At 39.9% G+C, this 15,323-nt stretch overlaps 1 protein-coding gene across 3 annotated transcripts in view; it reads left to right on the top strand.

The window, feature by feature from the left end:
- Positions 1–12,635, top strand: part of VEPH1 (ventricular zone expressed PH domain containing 1) — a 213,475-nt gene extending 200,840 nt beyond the window's left edge. For all 3 annotated transcript variants that reach the window (XM_027772379.1, XM_006149776.3, XM_006149777.3), the window contains 2 exons: positions 7,417–7,553; positions 11,843–12,635. In XM_027772379.1, coding sequence (XP_027628180.1) covers positions 7,417–7,553; positions 11,843–12,079 — 374 coding nt within the window. In that variant the 3' untranslated portion in view covers positions 12,080–12,635. The remainder of the gene's footprint in view (positions 1–7,416; positions 7,554–11,842) is intronic.
- The last annotated feature ends 2,688 nt before the right edge of the window (positions 12,636–15,323 follow it).

Here is a 15,323-nt window from a genome sequence, read left to right as displayed (position 1 = left end):
AACATTACGGCTGCCAAATACGTTATTCATGGAGATGGTATTTGCATCCATATTCTGTTTAAATTCCAAGTTCAAGATAGAGGAGTAAATATTTTATTGTTAGCAACACGTGCAGCTAGGATAGAACTTACACGCCACTCGTCATGTTTGAGTACACGTTTGTCACATTGGTTGAGTAGCTTTTACAGGATGACCCCTGGGATATAAATATAAGTATGGTATAATGTTTTTCTCTGAATAAATTCATAATCCACTCAGGGCCAAAAGGCATGTATGATAAAATGTACATGCATACACATTTACATACCAAAACATACAAGGAAGTATGTTTGTAGCATGCAATAAATACCATGAAGTAAATGACTAATATGTAGAAATGGCCAAGTCAAATATGCCTTGAATATTCAACTGGGGGGTTTCAGTGATTGTGACGCCATGCCAACCATGTCAACTACATCACTTCACCATACCGAGTGCTTCTTTTTTCAAAGTTGTCTTTCTTTCATGAGAATGAGAGTCCGAAAGAAAGACACCCTCAGCAGAGTCTCTCCATGATCCTCACTTCGCCCCATCTTTCCTGGCCAGTCAGAATTAGAAGGCAACCCACGATCGTCCACATGGATCCAGCATGGCCTGACCACTGCACCACGGAGCCGGCCTCCAGTGCATTTTGACTGTGGTACATGGAAGCTGGTGCTATTTCCTCCAAGAGGAGTCACCACATGTGAAGCAGTGGACCTGCTTTCCTGCCTGTCTAAGCACCTGGGCACCGAAGTCCGGTCCCCACCTGTGCACTGTATACAGTGCTGGGTTTCATCAGGGCCCCCACCAGTGCCAGGTTCCCAGTTAGTTTCAGGGACAAGGGGCCTGAAGAAATGATGATGCCTAGGACAAAGAGATTAGAAAGAGATTGACCAATGATAGAGTAATTATTTAAGTCTTCAATGCTCTAGTATGTAAAAATATACACATATGTTAGCCTGCACCTCCATAATGATGACCATAATGTGAGGCAATCAGAAAATTTCTATTAGACATAAGGAAAGACATCCAGAAATAGAAAATCCTTCTTAACATTGTGTAGACTAAGCCATGGAATGTCTTCAGAAATCGACAGCCCATCTGCTGACTTGTTTAGGTCACTTTACGTATATTCCTCTCTTCAGGCAAAAATCTCAGCACCACCTTTTCCCAACCTCACCATCAACACATGGAAATTCATGGACGGTTAGTATCTGATAATAAAAAAATACTTTTTTTTTTTTTGGAGAGATTTTCACTGTAGGGCGCGTGCGCTCGCCAGACAGACAGAGAGAGACATAGAGACAGAAAGCGAGAAATCACCCCCCAGGGGGGATGGTCACGCCGCAATCCCTTCTCCTCCATTCTCCTCTCGGGATCTTGGGCACGCACGCACACGTGCCTGGCATGAGTTTTAAGCCACCGGGTCCGGGACACGAACCGCGGTCGACTATGTGGGAGTCCAGCGACATAGCCATTACGCTAACTGCTGGTTCCCGAAAAAATACTTTTTTAATCTAATTAAAAGCATACAATGTCAGTGGAACAATGCTAGAAAAGCCTAGAAGCTCTGAAATTAATACAGTTGCTAGCATTTATCATTCCAACTATATGCTAAGCTTTATATTTATCTTCCTCATTTTCTGATCATTATGAAATCTACTTTATAGATCAGAAAGCTAAAACACAGAACTATAAAGTGATTTTCTCAAGGTCACACAGCTACTCATGATAGAACCAGGTTTTTAATCCATTCTGATTACAGAACCTGAAATTTAATCTCTAGGGCAATTTCAAGTTAAGGACATGGGCTATTGGAAACTCCAAGAACAAGTATTTATACTGTTCCAGTATATTGTAAAGATCTAAAACCAAATCTAATGTTCTAGAAGTGATCTTCCTCCTTGATGACTTATTCTACTGAAAGAACAGGGACTTCGGTAAGATAACGTGTGGGAAATTACTACGTGTGGAAATGATGACAGTAGAAGTTATTTCCAGTCTTTCCAATTGCTGATTCAGTTTCTAATAATTATTTTATAAAAGTACAGAGCAGGAGATTAGAAAATTGCTGAAATAACTCAATAATCCTCGGAGACTTGTCTCGTGGTGGTATTACAGATACCATTACTCCACATGAATGAGAGAAGAGAGATTGAGCAAGGAGATTTAATAGAACAGAACTTAATTTCTGGAAAACTGAACACATCCCCCTTGCCAGTCACCCCTGTGTCCTGGAACTGCACATGGTAACAGTAAGAGTTAGTCAGTCGAAGTGTGCTGGAACACATCTGGCTCTTTACTCAGTCACTTTTTTTAAAGCAGGGGGAAGAACTCAGTCATGACTTTCACTCTCGTTCCTCCAGACACGTGGGTTGCCATTGTTACCCTGCCCTACAAAAAACAACTTAGAGTTTTGGCATTCGAGTCTGCCTAGATAAATCAGTCATCATCTGTGTGATCCTCTCTTAGTCACCACATATTTAAAATTCGAACGTGATTGTTAGTAGGAAGCCTCCTTGCATTTTAAAAGAAAATGGAAGCATTTTTTTACAGACAACCTCCTACCATGATTCCTTTTTCTTTGAGAATTATTTTTACTTAATTTTATTTATTATTATTTTTTCATGTCACCAGGGGGAGACAGAGAGAAAAAGTGAAAATGCAAACCTCTAGGACTAGGACTCAAACCGTGGCCAGCCATGTGGGAATCCAGTGCCTTAACCATGTCACCTGCTGGCCCCCATGATTCCTTTTGAGAACTTGGTTTAGAATATTTGTGTTGTGAGAGTGTACTGTCTATTATATCCCAAGGTAAGTAGAAGATGATATCAGTATGAAAAGGCCTTGTCTGTAAGGCGATTTTCTTCTGTCAGTAGAAATGACTCCCAGCAGTTGTTCTCCTTTGATGGACACTTGCCTTCTGAGCTCACTGAATTTCCATCCTAGATACCAACATGAAAGTCTAAATGATCTCCGAGAAGACCCAGTCAGTACGGCCACTCATAGCCATGCAAATCCAGAAGTTTTGTAACTTCTCTATTTAATTTCAGTATCAACTTTCATGGAACTTTGAAAGTGACAATTTGGATGTATTCGATGGCTGAGTTTGTCTCATGATGCCTTCTTTCCTATCACGTTAGAGCATTGTCTTACATGCTAGTTATCTTTAGAGTACCAAAAACAACACATTATAACTATTTCAAATCTTTCTTTGTGTACATATGAAGGACTGAGACAGAAAAATATTCCATTATTAAATGGCATTACATTAAATCATCTTACCATTAAAACCACAGCAAGGAAGCAATGTGATTACAAACCATGAAGTTATCAATAAAAGTAACGAGGGGAGCAGTGCTTAGTGTTTTGCTCTTTACCTAGCGTCTTCACATAAATTTTTTTTTCTTTTTTAATTTTTGACCTTTTTTTTTTTTTTTTTGAGAGGTTTTTCTTGCTTTAGGGCGCGTGCGCAAGCCAGAAAGACAGAGAGAGCCAGAGAGACAGAAAGCGAGAAGTCACCCCCCCAGGGGGGAATGGCCACACCGCAATCCCTTCTCCCCTCCCCCCCTGTTCTCCTCTCAGGATCCTGGGCATGCATGCACACGCACCCGGCATGAGTTTTAAGCCACCGGGTCCAGGACTCGAACCACGGTCAACTACGTGGGAGTCCAGAGACATAGCCATTACGCTAACTGCTGGTCCCAATTTTTGACCTCTTAACATCCCATTAAGCAGCAGGAGGCTGTTACTATCTTCTCTACTGATCAGAAAGCCGTAGTTGAGAGAACTCAAATCTAAATCTACAGAGCGCATATCAAAATTTTTGAACATTACAATTAGATTATCAAGTTTTTCTAATTTGAAAACATGGAAAATGAATGTTTAAAAACAATTTTTTTTTGAGAAGTTTTGCGCTTGCCAGAAGGACAGAAAGAGACATCCCAGGCGGGAGATGGCCATGCTGCAATCCCTTCTTCTCCATTCTCCTCTCAGGATCTTGGGCACGCATGCACATGCACCCAGCGTGAGTTTAAGCCACCAGGTCTGGGACTTGAACTGTGGTCAGCTACATGGGAGTTCAGCTAGCCATTAGGCTAACTGCTGGTCCCTAAATAATTTTTTAATCTAATTTTAGCTTGGGTTTTTTTTGTTATTGTTTGTTTTGACTTTTTAAACTTTTTATTCTTCTTGGATCTCTTCATAAAACTTACTTTCTCTGCCCAATAGGCTGCTGCACCCCTTAAGATTCAGGAGCATACTGTTAATAAACATTTTCTGAACACCTAATCCAGGCAGGCACTTAGCTAAGGCTATCCCTGCTCCCCAAGAATGAGAAGCCCAGGGGAAGATGCAGTGTCTTAAGGGTTAACTGAGGTAACTGCAGAGGTGTAGACACTATACAGAGCAACCATGTGTTTATGAAAGTTTAAATTTGCGGAGTATTACTAGCTTCAAGAATGTTGGGGGTAGGATGGGCTGACCTCATTGCCTAGTGGTTAAGGAAGCTGGATCCCACATGGGCAACCACGCAGTTGAAATCCTGACACTGACAGCTTGAAAAACACACCAGATGTGTGCGGATGTGCCCCAAATCCCAACAGAATGGAGAAATGGAGGAGACGAAATTGTGGCCCATGACCATGTCCCTTTGAAAGTGCTTTCTTCTTCTCCCTTTCTCTGTCTTTCTGTCTCTCTCTGGCACGTGTGCATGCCCTCCGGCAAATAAACTAAAAAAAAAAAAAAAAAAAAGTAAAGAAAAAAAAAAGATTAATAGGGCCCAGATGTAGATGTAGCAGTTATCTGAGGCTCTGCAAGGCTGACTCATATGAAAAGGTTCCAGTTTCACATCCAGAGACCTTCCCTAGTACACTGGGCACGCATATGCCCATCATCCAAGCTGGCTGAGGCTGGGGGTGGATCATGGCCTGAAGGCCCTGTTGGGGGTGCTGTCCTTCTGTCACTCTCTTCTTTCTCACTAACTAAAGAAAAAAAAAAAACTTTAAAAAAGAAAAAGAAAGAATGCTTTAAGTTAAGATGATTACTGAACAGGAATCATTTCAGAACACTGAAGTAATTTTCTTGATATAGATTGCCAATGAATACTTCTTGAGTTCCTGCTTTTCCTATTCTCTGTGCGGTCCTCGCCACCTTGGAGCTTCCCAGAAGATGGGAGATGTTTCTCATTACTGAGGTCTCAGATCAAATATCACCTCAAATGTCCAAGCTCTTTCCTGACCACTTAAATGCTTGCCCACTAAACCCTCAAGTCACTCAATTCCCCATTCTATTTTCCATATAGCCCTCGTCACTATCTAAGACTATATTTAATGTGTGTTTACTTTTCTCTTTTTTTTTAAGTTTTTTTTTTTTTTCTATAGAGCACATGCACTCACTGGAGAGACAGAGAAAAGCTATAAGAGATAAAGTGAGAAATCACCTCTCAGGAGAGGATGGCTACATAACAGTCCCTTCTTTTCCACTCTCTTCTTGGGATTTTGGGCATCCACACACGTGTACCCAGCATGATTTTCAAGCCACCGGGTCCAGGACTCAAACCGTAGTTGACCATGTTGAGTCTAAGGCCTTAACCACACCACCTGGTAGTCCCTGTATTTTCAGTTTTATTCTCAATTTGAAGTTGACAATGAAACAGTGAATTAACATACAAGAAGGGGGGGGGGATCAAACTAGCATTAATGGAACTTTGTTTATGAAAACTATACATGGCATTATTCATATACTGAAAATGCCTGTCAAGGTAGACAATTTGCCTGTCTGGGATAGTAATTTGACCTACAGTAGAAAAAAGAAGTAGAAGCATAGGAAGGGCAGGATGTGGTCATATGTTTAAACAGGGACTGTCCAGATTTCCTCCAAAGAAATGAAATACTTTGAATACTAATAGCATTACTTTCAAGGTACTAAGAAAATTGAACCTAAGTAAGTGTATGTTAGTAAATACTATGCTATCCAAAATAAACTTTCCATTGCCTCTCTTCATGAAAATAATATGCTTTCATAAGAATTTAAAGAGGGAGGACTGGAGTCCAGCAGGTGTCGTGGTGGTTAAGGAAGTGGATTCCCATATGGCCAACAGTGGGTTGAGTACCAGATCTGGCAGCTTGAAACTCACAGCAGGCACCTGTGGGTGCATGCCCAAAATCCCAAGAGGAGAATGGAGGAGAAAGAATTTCAGCGTGCCCAATTCCCCTGGGGAGTGATTTCCCACTTTCTTGTCTGTGTCTCTGTCTCTCCAGTGAGTGCACATACCCTATAACAAAAATCTCTCTTAAAAAAAAGGGGGGGGGGAATGCGTGTCTCAGTTCAACATCTAAACTTCTGACATTACAATGGATCTTCAAATTCTATGGTTACATATAATCAAACTGCTTCGATGTAAAATTAATGCATCCATTCAGTGAACGCTTATAGACTCTACTGGTTGCCAATGTTTTAGATGCTGCTAATTCAACAATGAACAGAGTGAAGTTCTTGCCCTCATGGAGCTTTCAGTCTCATGAGAAAGAAAGACATTAATCGTATAAACACCAATTAGTAGCTACACATGGTGATACCTAAAACAGAAGAAACATATCATGTGCTATTAGAACATATGGGGGAAGCTACTCTTGTCTGGATTTGGGGAAGGTTTCCTGAAGTAACCAACAGTTAAGTTGAAATATGAAATGAGCAGTTGTTGACTAGGTGAATTTAGGAGTGTGCAGAGAACAGAGAGAGTAGGTCTGCTTCAGTGAGTGGAGAAAGTGTTTTCAAAGGAGTTGAGTGAGTTCCCTTTTACAGGTTAGTGTTATGGCTTTAGAAAAACATGTCTTTTGGAGCATTCAATTGACTTTTACTGCCAAATAGCTAAATATGCATGGTTTGTGATTATTTATAAAGCTATATTTCTAAGCAGTTCATGCATCATAAAAACATGGAATATTGTTTTTTTATTACCTAGTTACTGGCAAAATTGATAGTAGGAAATTAAGTTTTTGGCATACGAGATATTTTGTGCTTAAATCTGAAACTGTTCTAAATCGATTTGGTGATTTCAATCTAAGGAACAGAATACTATGAAACAAAGAAGTCAAGAAACACAGCAAGCTGGACTCCTGGATAAACCTTAAACACTGCCAACCAGATGTTCATCTGTGAACTAAATTATTTTGAAAATTTCAGTGAGGCCTTTCAACACTTTCCCATTATCATATCCCAATGTTGAATTCTTTCAGGTAGAAAGGAGGAAAGGTTAACCAAATTTGTAATTTATTAGCCCACTTTCCAAATAAGCTTACTGGGTTTTGGTTCACTGTACAATTTGGACTTTTGAACTCTTGCCAAATAAATAATGGAAAATAAATGACTTAATTATTCTGTTACCTTCAACAGTTATAAATCAAGATGGCCAGCCTCTCATAGAAGGGAAACTTAAAGAGAAGCAAGTCAGATGGAAATTCATCAAAAGGTGGAAAACCCGTTATTTTACACTGGCTGGAAATCAACTTCTGTTTCAGAAAGGAAAATCTGTGAGTTCCTCTGTCATTTTTAAAGTCCTGATTGCCACAAAACCAGCTAGGCATTTTGCCTTCAATTTTCTTGTCTTCATTTCACAATCTCAGTATCACTTTATTATGCATCTCCCTGTCTGTTCAGTTCATTCCTATGTTGGTTGGTTGACTGTCCATTTTCGGCTTATTATGGAATTTTTTTTTTAAGTTGACTGAAGTTTTGGAAGATAAATTGCAGAGGAACTATTCAGTGGTCTTGACCCAAAAACCATGCCTTTTGCTCCAATAGACTGGTTATATACATTTATGGCTTATGATATTGGCTTTGATCTTTTTTATAACTGTAAGTTATATTTAGAGGTTAGTGGTCTAAGGAAAAAGGACAGTAGTCAGAGTAGAAGGAAGAAAACTACTTTAAGTACCTTTTATGGTCAAGAAAGTTTGATTCTGATTAGGAAAAAATACTATTATCTTTCATACTTTTATTTATTTATTTATTTTGGGGGAGAGGTTTTTGCTATAGGGTGCATGCGCTTGCCAGAAAGACAGGAAGACAGAAAGCGAGAAATCACCCCCCAGGGGGGATGGCCACGCTGCAATCCCTTCTCCTCCATTCTCCTCTTGGGATCTTGGGCACGCACACACACACACCCAGTGTGAGTTTAAGCCTCCAGGTCTGAGACGCGAACCGCAGTTGACTACATGGGAGTCCAGCGACATAGCCATTACACCATCTACTGGTCTCTATCTTTCATTCATTTAACATTTATTTTCAGTTAACGAATAGAATTAATAAATATTTATTTTGTATAAATGTCTGTCTGAATAGAATGCTCAATAAATATCTTTATTCTGAATTTTCAGTGGGAAACCTCTAATCACTAATGCAGAAGTTATCATTCTCTTCTTTTCAAGTCAGTTTTATTTATTAATAAACTCTTACTTTTCAGGATCAGAGAAATGATATCTTGACCTACTTTTTGTCTCTTTTAAAATATAACCATAGCAGGTATCATTTATTCAGTGCTTATCATACACCACTGTAGGTTGCCTCTTACAATCCTCAGAACTATCCTATTATTATTTCTTTAAAGAATCATTTATTTATTTGTTCATTTTATTTTAATTTGACCAGAGAGACACACACATACACACAGAGAGAGAGAGACAGAGAGAGAGCGAGCGAGTGCAAGCCACCAGGTCTGGGACTCGAACCATGGTTGGCCATGTGGAAGTGTCCAGCGCCTTAACCACCATGCCACCGACTGGTCCCCAATCCTATTATTATTATTCTTGCCATTTACAGATGGGGAAACTGAGGTTCAATTGGTTTACCCAAAGATGGCACGTTCAATTTAGACAGTTGTTGAAAGTTTATAGATACATTATTTTGTTTGAAGTGTAGATTAATGCTGCAATATTTTTTAAAGTGTTTAACCATTTAAATTTCTGTTTTTTATTAAAGATATTAAGAATATCTTTATATCTCTGAGTGATCTCTCAGAGCCCTTAAGACAAAGCAGAGTTAGTCTATATGAATTTTTATTCTGACTCAAATAATGACCTTTATACTTCTTGATCCAGGACTTTTTAATAAAGTTTTTAAAATAAACTATTTTATAATTAGTTAACTTGTTTGACATCTTTACTGGGAAATAATGGTTTGACATTCCAGAAATCCGACAGAAGATGTGGCTCAAATCATGAGAAATAATAAAATTTAGCATGATGGCCTCAGCAAAATACCTCTAATCTCCAGGGACCAGTGGTGAGCAGTCCTGCTAAAGTTTCAGCCACATTGTAAAAGAGCCTTTCTTTTAAATGAAAGAAATGTGCATTTTAAAATGAGAATTGAGGCTGAAAGACTATAGTGTAATTTTTCACTTTTGCTTTTTTTTTTTTTTTTTTTTTGCCAGAGGGTATGTGTGCTCACAGGATAGAGACAGAGAGAGTGGAAGAGAAATGAGAACATACCCCCTATAGGGCATGGTCATGCCATAATCCCTGCTCCTTCATTTCTCCTTCCTTGGGCTTTTGGGCACATACGCACATGCACCCAGTGTTTCTCAAGCTACCAGTTCTAGGACTCCATGTGGATCCAGTTCACGTAACCACTAAGCCATAAGCTAGCCCATTTTTGCATTCTTAAGGTCTTAATCTCCGCCAACCACCCAGCTAGGCAATATTGTCCTTTAATTTTGTATTTCTAAATCAGTTGATTCGCTGTACCTTTTTAGATTACTATAATAACTTATTTTCTTCATTAGTTCTTCCATATATCATTTTCTGTACTCTAGAGGAACTAAAAAAAAATACAATGTTGGGGCCAGCAGTTGGCATAATGGCTATGTCGCTGGACTCCCATGTAGTTGGCCACAGTTTGAGTCCCTGACCTGGTGACTTAAACTCTCGCCAGGCACATGTGTGTGCATGCCCAAGATCCTGAGAGGAGAATGGAGAAGGGATTGCAGAGTGGCCATCCCCCTAGGGGGTGATTTCTCACTTTCTGTCTCTCTGTCTCTCTCTGTCTTTCTGGTGAGTGCACGTATCCTTTAGCAAAAGCTTCTCAAAAAAAAAAAGTTATTGATAATATTTTGAAGATATCCACACTAGGCAATGGGTCATTAGCCTAACTTAGTTTGTAGTAAGTGTCTGATAGTAACATTGTATTAATGAAGCAAAATACAGGAGTACAATTTGGAATACTATTAACTCAGAATTTCATATACTATGGGAGACATGAAATCAAATTTTCCTTTGTGCTATCTCTGAAAAATATTTTGCCAAACCCTTAACTGAATCAGACACTTACTGTAAACCAAGCAGGCTAATAAAGTGTTGCCTAGTGTAGATGTCTTCCAAATTTATCCTGGATAGCCCCTAAGAGAATGTGAAAAAAATCTGTGCTATACTTTGCAGCATTTTAAGTTATATCCATACTTTTTATCATGAGTTTAAAGAGCAGCATAGACTATAATTTCTATTGAATCATAATACTGCAATTTTAAAATGAAAAAATCCGGCCTAGCCTGACGACATAGCCAGTAGCAAACTGAACTGCAGTGTTGGAAGCCATGTGGTTGATGGTGAGTTCAGATCCTCAGGGAGGCCTGAAAACATGCCAGGCGTGCAGCATGCGTCCCTGGGACCCTGACAAGCTGAAGGGCTCTGGGAAAGAGACTGTGGTATGTCGAGACCTTGTTTAGGGTATGGCCCTGCCTCTTCTTTGTGCGTCTCTCTCACACACATTCACAAGCTCTATCAAAACAAAATAACGAAATCAAAAGATCACATCTCTTCTTCCAATGAACCACTGGAAGAAAATGTCACAGAGTCTGATATCTGACACCATCCATTTAAAAAAAGAAAACATAAATTTGCTCATCTTTAATAGAAATATATATACATTGTTTTCTTCTTTGTCATAATATTTTCTCTCTCCCACATTGTACCCGGCTTGCCCTATCAGTTTTCACTGCAATGAAACTATGGGTACAAAGTGAAATTTAATTGTTTTAATTTCTTGCGACCATCGGTCTCCAAGTGTTAAGACTATTTTAGGATTGAGCTGTCTTTTTTTTTTTTTTTTTTTTTTTGAGAGGTTTTTTTGCTATAGGGCACGTGCGCTCGCCAGACAGACAGAGACAGACATAGAGACAGAAAGTGAGAAATCACCCCTCGGGGGGATGGTCACATGGCAATCCCTTCTCCTCCATTCTCCTCTTGGGATCTTGGGCACGCACGCACACGTGCCTGGCGTGAGTTTTAAGCCACCGGGTCCAAACGCAAACCGCAGTCGACTACGTGGGAGTCCAGCGACATAGCCATTACGCTAACTGCTGGTTCCCATGAGCTGTCTTTTTTTTTGAGAAGTTTTTGCTATAGGGCATGTGTGCTCGCCAGGAAGACAGAGAGAGACAGAGAGACAGAAAGGGAGAAATCACCCCCCTGGAGGGATGGCCACGCTGCAATCCCTTCTCCTCCATTCTTCTCTCGGGATCTTGGGCACACACGCACATGCGCCCGGCATGAGTTTAAGCCACCAGGTCCGGGACTTGAACTGTGGTCGACTACATGTGAGTCCAGTGACATAGCCCTTATACTAACTGCTGGTCCCAAGCTGTCTTTTTTAAAAGTTATATTGTTTGTGAAAATCCATAAGCATAATACAAATGTAATTATGAAACAAAGGTCTTGAACCATAGAAAGCAAAAGGATCCTGTCCCTCTTAGAAAAGCTTCCAGGAGCCAAAGACCTTTGTACACAGTAGGAGCCGGCTCATGTTCTTTTTTTCATGTGCCTTTCAGAAAGATGATCCTGACGATTCTCCGATAGAACTCAGCAAAGTACAGAGTGTGAAAGCTGTGGCCAGGAAACGCAGGGACCGCTCTCTCCCCCGAGCTTTTGAAATCTTCACGGACAATAAAACCTATGTGTTCAAGGCCAAGGACGAGAAGAATGCAGAAGAATGGCTCCAGTGCATCAACGTGGCGCTTGCCCAAGCGAAGGAGAGAGAAAGTAGAGAAGTGACCACATATCTGTAGGGATTTACGCGCTGGCTCATGCCGCTCTACACAGTAAGCATTGTGTTGCTATTACACATGTCAAGAAAAGGAGCTAAATTCACCAAACCATGTTAGGTCTTTTTTTTTTTTTTTTTCCTTACTAAATACCAGTGGAATAGTAAGTGTCCCTAAGCAGAAGGGCCTGAAATGGCAGGATTCCTAGTCAATTTCATAACCTAATGGATTTTATCTCCAAACCAGAACACCTGTCTGATGCATACAAGGAATAGGGGCTCATCCTATACCCACAGAAGGTGTGAGACCAAAAAAGGAAAAGCCACTGATCGAGAGGCCTCTGTAGACACATCATGGAAGACTATGAGAGAACAACATTAAATGGTACCCGAACCACCTATCCTGAGGAAGGATGGGCATTTCTGATGAAAATCACAGGCTGTGGATAGCATTCAAAGAAAAAGAAAAACCTAAAAACTGAGTTAACTTACATAGAAGGAAAACTATGTAACTTACTTATGGACATAAAATTACATTTATCCCCTTGTCATACAAATGAAGCCAATACATGGTAAAATGATTTTCAGATTAAGCCAGTTTTGTAATTAATGTCTGCCTTTCAAAATTACTTATTTAATTATTTCTTTTAGGTGTGTATAACATACTCTGAAGTTTAGATGCTAGGATATATCTCCTGCCCAATGCAGTAAATGTAAGCATAGAACACCATTTTCTCAGACCTGCTGGCAGCTTAGTGGTTGAGACAGCTGGATACCACATGGCTGACAGCACAGTGTAAGTCCTGAACCCAGAGGCTTCAGAAACAAGCCAGGCACATATGTAGGTGTGCCCAAACTCCCAAAAGGAGGAAGAAATGGAGGAAAAGAGTTTGCATCGTGACCATTGTCCACGAGGGGAAGCTTTCTTGCTTTCCTCTTTCTCTGTCTCTCTCCAGTAAATGCACAAGCCTTCTAGAAAAGTTTAAAAAAGAAAGACATGAGCAAATGAATGAACGAAAGAAACAAATTTTCTCCATCTTCAAAACGAGCCCTCTCCATTAAGCTTTAAGATTTTAAACTATAGTTCTATATTTCCATGTTTGTATTTAACCTTTTAATACTTTCAAATTCAAATCTTTCTGAGGCTTTGCCATTGCCCAGGTGTATCTTTTAAATTAAGTCGTTGCAGGCAGAATTCTAGACTGACACCAAGTGACTCGCGCCCTGGTATTATCCTTCCCCTGTGAGCAGGGTCAGACCTGTAATTTTCGTCTATGGCAAGAGCAATGGAATGGTCTTCCCCATTATCATGTTACATCATATGGCAAAGGTGATGAGACTTTGCAAATGCAGTTGAGGTCCCTAACTCAACTGACTTCGAGTTCACTGAAGAGACAGCCTGCGTGATCCTGCTCTAGTCAGATAAGTCCTTTGAAAATGGACAAATTGGAGACTCTCTTATTGGCCTTGAATGAGCAAGCTGCCACGAGTTCTACAGTTTCAAAGAACTCAGTTTTGCCAGTAATCATGTGAAGAATACTCTGAGCCTCAGATAAGATCCCAGCCTCAGCAACACTTACACTGCAGTTCTGTGAAACTGAGCAGAGGATCCTGCTAAATCGTACTTGGATTCCTGACCCACAGAAACTTCGTGATAATACATGTGTGCTACTTTAAATTGCTAAATGTGTGGTAATTTGTAGTGCAGAAATAACTAATATAAAGCTAACTTGGAATAAATATAGAGGATAATGTATTCCTTGACATTTATTTATTGGGTAGTCTAGTATAGAGTCCTTGGACAATCTAGTAAGTAGAGAACACCCTGACTCTACCACTAACTCACTAGAATAGGAAAAATAAAAGGGCCTAAGTTTGGCCAGGGTCATGGGATACCTCTATAATCTCAGCTACTTGGGAGGCTGAGTCAAGATCAAGAGTTCAAGCCCAGCCTGGGCAATATAGTAAGACTCGGTCTCTTAAAAAACAAGGTGAAGGGAGTCATGTTTAAGGAATAAAACTTAATCCAATTTTAGCATGTAAAATTTGAGAGTATAGGAAGTCATAGAAGTTATTACACATAGAAATAGAATTCTGGAGATGAAAATTTGTGTTACTTGGTTATATGGGCAGTGGTCAAATATGTAGAATTACATCATATTGCTCAGTAAGAGTAAGGCGACAAAAGAATTAATAGGGGCTCTTTAGGACACCAGTATTTGAGCAAAACCAGGCTAGATTAGATAACCATATTCAGAGATAATGTAGAGCAAGGGAAATGATGTCACAAAAGCAAATTAATAAGGATTTTCAGGGAAAAGAGAAAGGTCAAAAATTTGAAATCCTGTAAAGGAATTGCTTAAGACAAAGCCTGCCTTTCACAATTTTGAAGCAACTAATAAAAACAATTTCATTGGATTGATGGAATAAAAGTCAAATATAGTTTCATTAAAGAATCAATGGAGGTTAGGAGTTTAAAGCAATGGTTGTACAATGGTTGTTCATGAGGGTGGGCTAAGATGAAGTGTTTAAAATGGAGGAAATGTTTTCTTATTTGTTTTTAAGATGAATAAGACTTAGGAGAAAGAAGAGGAGCTAAAAATAAGGAAAGAGACAGATGATGGCATTGTGCTTAAGGCAGCTGGACCCCATATGGCCAACAGCATGGTTAGAGTCCTGGACATGGCAGCTTGAGAAACGTGCAGGTACAAGTATGTGTGTGCCCAAAATCCCTAAAGGAGAATGGAGAAGGGACTGAGCATGGCCATCTCCCACTGAGGGTGCTTTCTTGCTTGCTTTCTCTCTAGCAAATGCACATGCCCTATAGGAAAAAAAAAAAGAAAAGAAAAGAAAAGAAAAGAAAAATAGAACCTTGAGCAAAGTTTCCAGAAGTGATAGAAAAGGACAAAAGTCCCTTTATTTGGCAGCAACTTACTGAGAACCCACACAAGGTATCACATTTGACTTGCAAATACAAAAATGAAAGACACATATTCTCTCCTCAAGGAGCTGGACGTGCAGTGGGAGACAGAGACATACAACAGAAGTTTGAATGCTACGTGGCAATGCCTGGATGAAAGTATGCCCAATGTCCTGGGGAAATACAGGACGAGGCACCCCTGAAATTGACTTTAAACTGAGTGAGCTTCTTTACTGTTTCCCAGAGGTGTGAGAGAATGACCTAGTTTTAAAGAGCCAGTAGGAGTACTGTGGACAAACAAGGAACAGTAGGTCAGTAGAGAGAACCACCTTACAAATGCAAGGGAGGG

This window comes from Tupaia chinensis, unplaced genomic scaffold, assembly GCF_000334495.1.
Source record: "Tupaia chinensis unplaced genomic scaffold, TupChi_1.0 Scaffold000272_1, whole genome shotgun sequence".
NCBI lineage: Eukaryota > Metazoa > Chordata > Mammalia > Scandentia > Tupaiidae > Tupaia > Tupaia belangeri.
The sequence above is the reverse complement of the archived record's forward strand: the minus strand, read 5'-3'. Positions and strand labels throughout refer to the sequence as shown.